Consider the following 9,276-nt stretch of genomic DNA (forward strand, 5'->3'; position numbering starts at 1 on the left):
TGATTTACATATTTTGCTAAATTGCAGGTTTGAATATGGCAATACTTATAACAAAATAAACCTGTAGAAAGAAATTACTAATAAAATATCTAACAGATGCATAGTGTTATGCTCTATATAGAGATTTTCCATAACTTATATTGTATGTCTCATAATTTCATAATTTATCATTATTTATTAAGCTCTGAAGGCTGTGTGGCTTTGTTAACATTCTTTTCTAGAATGCGGTAAGAGGTGCCCTTTTTTTTTTTTTTTCTTTTTGAGCACCTGCCCCTTTAGTGGTCTCTGCACAGCCCTGCCTAATAAAGTCCTTCATCTTTATTCATTGTAGAGAATCTGTCCATGATTTCAGTTTAATTTTCCATGTTCACATTTCAAAGCGCAGCGGTTTTAGATGATGGCAGATGAATCTCGTTTTCTGGCGGGTCGGACTGGCATCAGGTATCGCACTCTCTTCCAGAAGGGCGAGTTATATTTGGAGGCTGCCCGTGAGCCCTTCGGCCACCTGATGGGGGCGCTCTGACGGATCAGGTGCTGCAGGCCTGGAGGAAGGTGTGCATAATCCTGCGGCCCCATCTCTCCGAGCTGAATCAGAATCACGCCCATATCCCTCTGCAGCAGCGCGTGGTGAAGCCCGACCTGGAAATATATGAATCACATTCAGATTTTAAAAAATTATTATTATTATTTAAGGAGTGCTGGAAGCAGAATCAATCAGATCAGAAGGCACTGTCACTACTTCATACTACTTTCTCACTGATACTTTGAATTCTCTAAATAACACAACTGATATGTTTTTAATATAAAGAAATTGTGCTTCAATGTGATCTGCTGCCTTCCCATTAGCATTGTAAACATGTAGATTTAAGTTTAAACAAGAAGAATATGAACTGGATTAATCCCACTCCATGCCCTTTGACCCCCAGACTATTTTACCTGCCAGTCAAACCCAATGACTGAGGTTTGGTCTGAGGTGGGATTTTCCATCATCTCAGGTCCTGATCCTGGTGTCAGGATGACCATCAGCCTCCTGCTCTGCTTAATGCAGCTCTCCACCAGCTCCACGCGATCTGATGGACCAGAAAAATACTTATTAGTTCAAGTGCATTTCATCCACTGATGAAATGCACTAAATGACTGACCTTCCCCCGGCATGTTGTCTCTTCCCTGGATGAAGAGTCGATATCCACACTTGTCTTCAAGAACCGAGGGCAGAGTCTCAGTGACAAAGTTGAACGGTTGGTTTTCTATTTCCATGTCTACGCTCTGTGGCTGGTAAACAACGTAGGCATCGTACATCTTCATATCTGGGTCACACAAACAAGATCTTTAAGATTCACATTCAGCAGGAAGTGACTAGCTCTGCTAACTTAAATCACGTGTTGTTTAAAGATTCTGACTATCAGATTGTTTTATTTTCAGACTATTGGTGAAGAGTAATGAGGGACCAATAAAAATGAAATGACATTTTTTGTTTTTCTGTCAGAAGCAGGTTTATGAATACATATTTGCAGCTGTAAAAATAATAGTTAAAAAATAAAGAACAGTAAATTTAAACTTGTGCACCAAATTTTTGCTTTTAAGATGTATTAAAGTTGTTTGTTGTATCATCTAGTTTTAGGCCTGCCTACAATAATCCTAATGCACCATTAACCCCCCGCCCCCTGAAAAATGCAATTTTTATAATAAAACTTAAGAATTTACACTGCATATACATGATAAGCTCACTGATCAGATTAAATAATCTTTAAACATATTTCTCACCAAGCCCTCATATTATAATAAAGATGTAGTTTTTCATTGGTTTACTATATTAATGTCTTAAATGTCGTGTTTTCATTGTAAAATAATTATGATTAGAAGAAATAACACATTCAAAACCTCAGCATGTATCATTAATCTAATGAGTTTCACTAAGTGAATTAAGTTATGGAAGCAAATTAACTTTCCAATAATATTCAAATTTAGTGCATGTATTAGGTCTGTGTAATTTTATCGATTGCACGACATTTATTGATATTTTAAAGTATCGATTTTTCATCTACGAGTATGTATATTCAAAAAACAACGATTTGGTACTGTTTTTTTAGGCTTACATACAATGAATCTTACATTTTTCAGTGAGTGGTTCTTCTATTGTAGGATTTTTACATCAGATTCTTCATTCGTTATTTAATGTCCAACTAAACCAGGAAAATGTCTAAAGTTTGCCCTCAGCAGTTTCTCTCTGGTACAACAAAGGCTAGTGAAAAAAATAGTATTTGTTGTATGAACATTAATATCCAGCCAGAGATGATAAAGTGGAGCGATGATTACTGTTTGAGGAAAATGCCCTTCTGCCAAAAAATAAAAATAATAATAATACAGCAGTTTATGGCTCTGTGGAGCAAATGGTTGACTCAGCATTGATCTCTAAACACTGCTTAAAGTATAGCAGACTTACTTTAATATCAGAAAAGCTGAAATGAATGCATTTTTACCAAAAAAGTCAAAATAAGGTGCCTGCACACACACAGTGTATGTGATGAGGTGAAGAAAGTTTCTTGATGAGAGCTGACTTAAGTGTCAAACCATAGAGTCAAAACAATTCATTCTCCTGATTGGTTAAAGCACTGCTGCATAGCTTAAATTGAGCTCATTTGTTTGGAGTAATCTCCTTTGATTGATATCAACCTCCTGATTTCATCTTTTCAAAGAAAACCTTGAATTTATCGTACCTTCATTGCATCTTTCTGAAGGGAAGCAGGTCCTGAACAACAGAGCGAGGTCAATGGCAAAATATTTCACCAGTACAGCGACGATCACAACAATCACAAACACACACCCTCTAAATATACTGAAGGGAATGATGGACTCTGGAAGACAAGCATAAATAAGGCTTCAGTGAGTTTCATGACAAAACCAGAAAAACAACAACAATTAAAGCTGCATGCAGCCTGGAACGGCCCTCAGCTCAGCGCCGCTCTGGCCTCCTGGTGACCGCAGGTCCTCTGGCGATGCCGCCCGTATGAAGTTAAATATTTTTCACAATTATTCAATCAAAAAAAAAAAATAATGTCAAAACCTTAAAACTTTTTTGTTTAAGTGCTTTTCTAACAAATGTAAATGATATCCAAGTCATTGATAAAAATGTAAAAGAAAATAGCATGTGCATAGTTTGGTTTAGCAGAACCAAAGCACGGACAGACAGTAAAGTGGTAAGATTTAAAATACAAAACAAAACAAAAGAAAAAAAACACAAACACACACGTTTGTGTGCCTATCTTTGTGGGGACCTTCCATTGACTTCCATTCATTTCTACAGCCTAAACCAGGGGTGTCCAAAGTTGGTCCTCAAGGACCGGCATCCTGCATGTTTTAGTTTTCTCCCTGATGGTAGTAACAACCTTTTCAGCTTGTCAATGTTCTTCTTAGGCCTTCTAATGAGCCATCATTTGATGCAGGTGTGTTAAACCAGGGAGAGAACTAAAACATGGAGGATGCCGGCCCTTGAGGACCGACTTTGGGCACCACTGGCCTAAACCTTACCCTTAACCTAACCCTAACCAAAACTTAATTCACACCTTAGTCCTAAATTTGATCCCTGACCCAAAAACAACGTCTCCCCTGTGGGGACCAGGCTTCGGTCCCCACAAGGAGCTGTGGGTCCCCACAATGTAGTATGTGTCAGGAAAATGGTCCCCACAAGATATTATAAACAAACACACACACGCGCGCGCACACACACACACACACACACACACACACACACACAAACAAACACGGTCAATGAAGAAAGAAAAACAGAAATTACATCTATGTGTGGCATACGGACAAACATGAAACATTCATGGAACTGAGGAATCCAGCAGGCAATGGTGGAGAATCAGAGGCTCAAACAACAGTAAAACAGTGAGCAATGAGAATGTGCTCCGTAAACGTACATATCCAACCTTTTCTCATATTTTATTTATTACCCCATGTAAATAAACACATTTTTAAAATTAAATTGAAAAATATAGTCACTGCAGTGTATTAAGAGCATTGAACTTGACTACAGGAAGCAGAACAAAAAAATATTAAACTGAACTAATTTTTGTTCAGTTGTTAGCAAAAAAATAAAAAATAAAAAATCAAACAAAAACCAACTCAAACCGCCATGGATATGACAGCAAGCTAATTGCTGATTCTGCATAAATGGCTTTTATATTCATGTTTTATTGGTGTGTTAGTGATAGCTCAGTATCACCACAAACATTAAGGATCATTCATTTTCTGCAGCCCTGATACCTTAGGCCAGAAGTTGAAAAGTTTAGGGGAACACCAACACTAACCTCTTTGCTTCAGAGTTAAAGTTACAGAGTTTCCTGAATAAAATCCTGAGCCGCGACACATAAACTCCTTCTGGAAATCTTTTGCTGAAACCCTTTGGATGGTCAGGATTGCTGTGGAGAAGGTTCTCTTTGAAGGAACCACAATGTCTCTAAGGAATAAAATTATGCTTCATTAAAAGTTGTACAAACATCAGTGGTGTATAAATGCTTACTGAGTATTGATTTAATTACTAGGACATCAATTTAAATGTCAGTTTCCTTAATGGATATTTAATTAACTTTCCTCCATTTTTCTAATACATTATTATAAAATACTCTAATGGTACACTGGTTCCCCTCAGGAAAAGATTACAATTCAGAATTTTCATCTAAATTAACCACAGCATAGTTAACATAATGATGTTCAGATTTACAATGTGCTGGTCTCGTTGTATCCATCCATCTGCTTCGCTGGGTTTCCATTAACCCACCATGTGGCCTTACAATCCCGTTCTGCATTAATCCCACAGTAAACAGTGCAGTTCAGCTTGACGCTGGAGCCTGTTGAACACATGATGGTTTGTTACATTAACATATAGTTTCCATTCACTGTGTGTGTGTGTGTGTGTGTGTGTGTGTGTGTGTGTGTGTGTGTGTGTGTGTGTGTGTGTGTGTGTGTGTGTGTGTGTGTGAGAGAGAGCACTGTTGCCTTGCAGAAAGAAGGTCGTGGGTTCGATTCCCAGCCCGAGGTCTTTGCATGTTCTCCCTGTGCATGCATGGGTTCTCTCTGGGTACTCCGGCTTCCTCCCACAGTCCAAAAAGTTAAGTGGTCTCTCTAAATTCTCTCTAGGTGTGAGTGTGTGTGCATGGTTGTTTGTCCTGTGTGTCTCTTTGTTGCCCTGCGACAGACTGGCGACCTGTCCAAGGTGACCCCGCCTCTCGCCTGAAACGTTTGCTGGAGATGGACACCAGCAGACCTCCTGACCCCACTAAGGGACAAGGGTGTTAGAAAATGGATGGATGTGTGTGTGTTTTATAACAATGTTTCATTTCTACTGAAACTTTAATCAGTAAAAACATTTGAGTTTGACTTTATTGTACATGGTGTAATAAAAGAATAAACAAACTCATATACAAACAAAATAATTTTAAAACAAAAGCAAACAAAGCAAAAGTGTAGAAATAATACAAATATCTCTCTGTGTTATGTGTCCATAACTTCAGATGGTAAAAGGTTAAAGGTAACATATTGTTTTATGAACCCTATTTAATTCAATAAAATATTCACCTGAAGCAACAGCTACACTAAAACTAAAGTTGTGTGGGGAAAAAAAATACCAGACGCCATTAAATGTTGCATGTTTGGTGCCTACAAAATTGTGTTCATTTTTATTATTTTGTAATTTTGCTAATCTGTGCTACTAGATGGATAATGACTATTTGAACATGGCGGCACAAAATAAACTTCTGTTAGCAACACAAGAAATGAGAAAATCCATCCTAAGTATTTATTTAATCAGTGAATTTTCACAGCTTGCCTGTGATTTTAGGAAATAAAGTTACAACATAATTATGCCCCATTACGGTTTAAAGCAAAGCATCAGACCAGAACTCACCAGGAGTCAGGATATGAACTTTAAGGGAGGGATTTATAGCCTTTCTAATGTTTTAAGCTGTTTTTTTTACCTTCATCAGCCAACTGCTCCTTGCTGGTTGGAGAGACAATTGTTGCATTTCGAAAGATGGCTCTTTCTACAAGGGAGCAGAGTTGAAACGTTTTCACTGTGTTGTGCTTCGTTAGGCACTGCAGAGCGTTGCATTAAGAACAAAAACTATACATATGAACTGAAATCAACTAAAGTGAGAATCTAATACCAGTTTGATGAAACAAATGTGACAAAGAAGCAAAAACAGAATAAATCAGTGGAGGGAGCAAATACTTTTTCACTTCACTTTATAATTATTAGGACAAAGCACATGCCTGTCTGCATCTGAACAGCCAACAGTCTAAAAGGACTCACTCAAAACAAAAAGTCTCCTGAATCCAGAAGAGTTGTACAGCTTGTGGTTGTGAGTCCAGGTACATATGCAGGTGTAGATGTCCTCATCGTCTTTTGTTGCATTATTTACCCACAGGCTTTCTCTGTGTTGACCAGGAATCAGATTCTTTCCCTGCAATAAAAACAAGACAGACGTTAGAAATGATGGAAAATAATTAAATCTTTTAATGTCTTAGAAACCGACCACTTTTGCGATGTGTTTTCACAAAATAAAGTAATCAGAGATTCCCTTACCTTGAACCATGTGAAGTTCCCGTTGAATGTTTTGCATGTGTCTTTAACAGGCTGTGGACAAGGAATGTTTATGTTCTGGGCAGAGTTTCGGATAGCTCCATAGGTCAGATTCTCTCGGCTTGTTTCACTGAAGACCTCGATCTTCAGATGATAGTAGAAACATTTACCTGATGGCTCAATGTGCCTGTGGAGAAAGAAACATTCACAGATTAGCTGATCTCAAACATCAAAGAAGAAAAAGGATCTTGTAGCCTAGAAATACAACAGAGTTAAAATACAAAGCTACATTAATAAATCTTCTAAAGGTCATGAATGTCCTCAGATCTGTTGCTGTGACTAAAAACTGATAATTTAAGAGGAAACGTGCAGAATACACTGCAGCACACTACCTATCCACAGGCCAATAGTTGGTACCAAGGTATATTAACTCTTTATAAAAGCTTTGGTTTCAAACTAATAACATTTTTCTTTGCATAAGATAAAAACCCAGAGAGTATCCCGTAGCAACCAGATATTTATGTGGTTGTTTGGTGACTCCCAGTCGGCTGGCTGGTGCACCGTTCCTTCACTCACAAGAACACCAGATTCTCTGGTGGCTTAACACACCTCACTAATCTGTCAGCCATGATCAGCTTGTGGACTCTAACAGCGTTAGACCATAAAATCATTATGACAGCAAAATATTTCACTTTGTGGTCGACTAATATAACGTTACTTTAACAGATAATACAATCTCTGAAACTGGATGTTTCTGCACTAAAACCATCACTTTCTCCTTTGAGGCAGAGGAGGAAGAACGTTTTTCGCTTGAGTTGTTTTTTTCTTTTTTTATCAGTCTATCAGCAGACGAACGCATTGCAATGTCACTTTATGTCACTCTTTTTTGTTTTGGATGGAAAGCATTATTGTAAAAACTGTAATTGATGTGTTGGTGTTGCGAGGAAGACGGGAACTACAGTTTCCCTGAGGGTAAAATCCCAAACGGATTAACTGACTGACTGACTGACTGACTGACTGACTGTCTGTCTGTCTGTCTGTCTGTCTCAATAGTAGCCACACAGGCACACAAACTAGAAGGAAACAAACGCACCCAGGCGACAGTACTTTTTTGTTTCACGCTTGAGCAGAAAATGTTACGCAAGCGAGCAGAGATGTTTGCAAGTGGAGGTTTGATAAAAGCAGAGACAGGTTTTGAGTGTGAGGAGGAAGGTTTGAGAAACCACAGTGAATATTTGCAGAAGTTTTGAGTACAAGCATTGCAGGTTTTGAGACGAAAGACATGAAGTTCTGCTTTCAAAATTAAAATGTGTGGTACCGAATTATGGCAGAAAAATTCCCGTATAGACTTAATGTTTAACAAAATCCATTAATTTCCTCATATTTAAAACTCATGTAGCACACATTTTTCAATATACTAGCAAACATAACAAATATTCTTACCTGGCAAAATAATAACCAGCATCATCAGCGCTGATGTTTAAGAATAACAGCGTTCCTCCATGGTAATATATCCTGTGTGTCTCGTCTGTGGTGATTTTCATAATCTTGGTGATTTTCACAAGCTCAGTAATATTCACAAGCTCAGTAATATTCACAATCTTGGTGATATTCACAAGCTCAGTAATATTCACAAGCTCAGTAATATTCACAAGCTCAGTAATATTCACAAGCTCAGTAATATTCACAATCTTGGTGATATTCACAAGCTCAGTAATATACTTAATCTCAGACACATTTCTGTACCACGTAATATTTTCATCAGGTATGTTGGGGTCATTCATGTCGAAGGGCACATAATAAAATGCTTCGCCTTCAATAACTTTATATTTATCCTGGTCCATGTGAAAGCAGGAAGAATCTGATGCTTCTGAAAATGAGGGAAAAGAAGAATGCATATCAGAAACAATAATGTTGAAGATACGGTTATTGGAAATGGATGTGTCAAAACTGCAAATTTTGGTTTGCATTTTCTTTCGTAACTGTTCAAAAGCCTTTGATTTTGAAAATGTTAAACTTTAAGAAGCAAAGTTGAACAACTGAAACATGCTTTGAAATATTCTTTCTACGGTTTTTTTAATCACGTAAATGACACATAAAATCAGTTTGTGTATGTCAGTTTGCACGTTACTTGTAAATCAGTGGCAGAAATTCAGCTGCAGAGCTCCACCCTGCTCTAATATCTGATAAGCACTTTTTCACGACTTCTTCCTCCTGAAGCAACACACCGGGGAGCAGTTTCAACTCACTACAATAGCGAGGATCTTCATCCGAGCTGTCCTGACAGTCATCTTCACCGTCACACTTCCACAGCAGCGATATACAGTGACCTGTGCGACACTGGAAGTTGCTCGGTCCACACGTTTGGCGGCCCATAGGGACAAACAAAAAAAGAAGTAAATGCAAGAAGCAGGTTAAACAACTTTCTCACAGATGCCATCCTGAAAGTGGAGCCTCCTCTGTGTCACAGGCTGGATTATGGGTTCATGTCTATTGAATTTTCTAGATGCAACTTTATAAACATTCTACATTTTGAATCACTTATCCAGTAGTTACTATATATTGCAGTAGTTTGTGGTCATTTGCCAACTTCTGCCGTTGGCTTCATCTGACCAGTCTCTGCAGTCATTGTCGCTGTTGCACCACCGGACATTGTCACCAGACATTTTTTCTAACTTCTTAAATCTCTAAAA

At 38.1% G+C, this 9,276-nt stretch overlaps 1 protein-coding gene across 1 annotated transcript; it reads right to left on the minus strand.

The window, feature by feature from the left end:
* Window positions 1–337: 337 nt before the first annotated feature.
* LOC103134848 (interleukin-1 receptor-like 1) lies at window positions 338–8,951 on the minus strand. Its single transcript, XM_007547325.2, has 11 exons — window positions 8,833–8,951; window positions 8,027–8,453; window positions 6,587–6,770; window positions 6,314–6,464; window positions 5,979–6,044; window positions 4,727–4,853; window positions 4,314–4,462; window positions 2,718–2,855; window positions 1,143–1,307; window positions 937–1,070; window positions 338–639 (listed from the first exon to the last, which is right to left on the minus strand). The coding sequence occupies exons 2-11, from the start codon at window positions 8,425–8,427 to the stop codon at window positions 391–393; spliced, it is 1,764 nt and encodes a 587-aa protein (XP_007547387.1). The 5' UTR covers window positions 8,428–8,453; window positions 8,833–8,951; the 3' UTR covers window positions 338–390.
* Between the last annotated feature and the right edge of the window lie 325 nt (window positions 8,952–9,276).

The sequence above is a fragment of the Poecilia formosa genome, unplaced genomic scaffold, assembly GCF_000485575.1.
Source record: "Poecilia formosa unplaced genomic scaffold, Poecilia_formosa-5.1.2 Scaffold19, whole genome shotgun sequence".
Taxonomy (NCBI): domain Eukaryota; kingdom Metazoa; phylum Chordata; class Actinopteri; order Cyprinodontiformes; family Poeciliidae; genus Poecilia; species Poecilia formosa.

Bases quoted from the DNA above. Each gene is read 5' to 3' on its own strand.
- LOC103134848 (XM_007547325.2), bottom strand. From the start codon at position 8,427: ATGGACCAGGATAAATATAAAGTTATTGAAGGCGAAGCATTTTATTAT. The intron at 6,465-6,586 runs GTAAGGGAATCT...TTTTTATTGCAG, and splicing joins GGAACTTCACATGGTTCAAG to GGAAAGAATCTGATTCCTGG. The intron at 2,856-4,313 runs GTTAGTGTTGGT...CTTGTCTTCCAG, and splicing joins TTTAACTCTGAAGCAAAGAG to AGTCCATCATTCCCTTCAGT.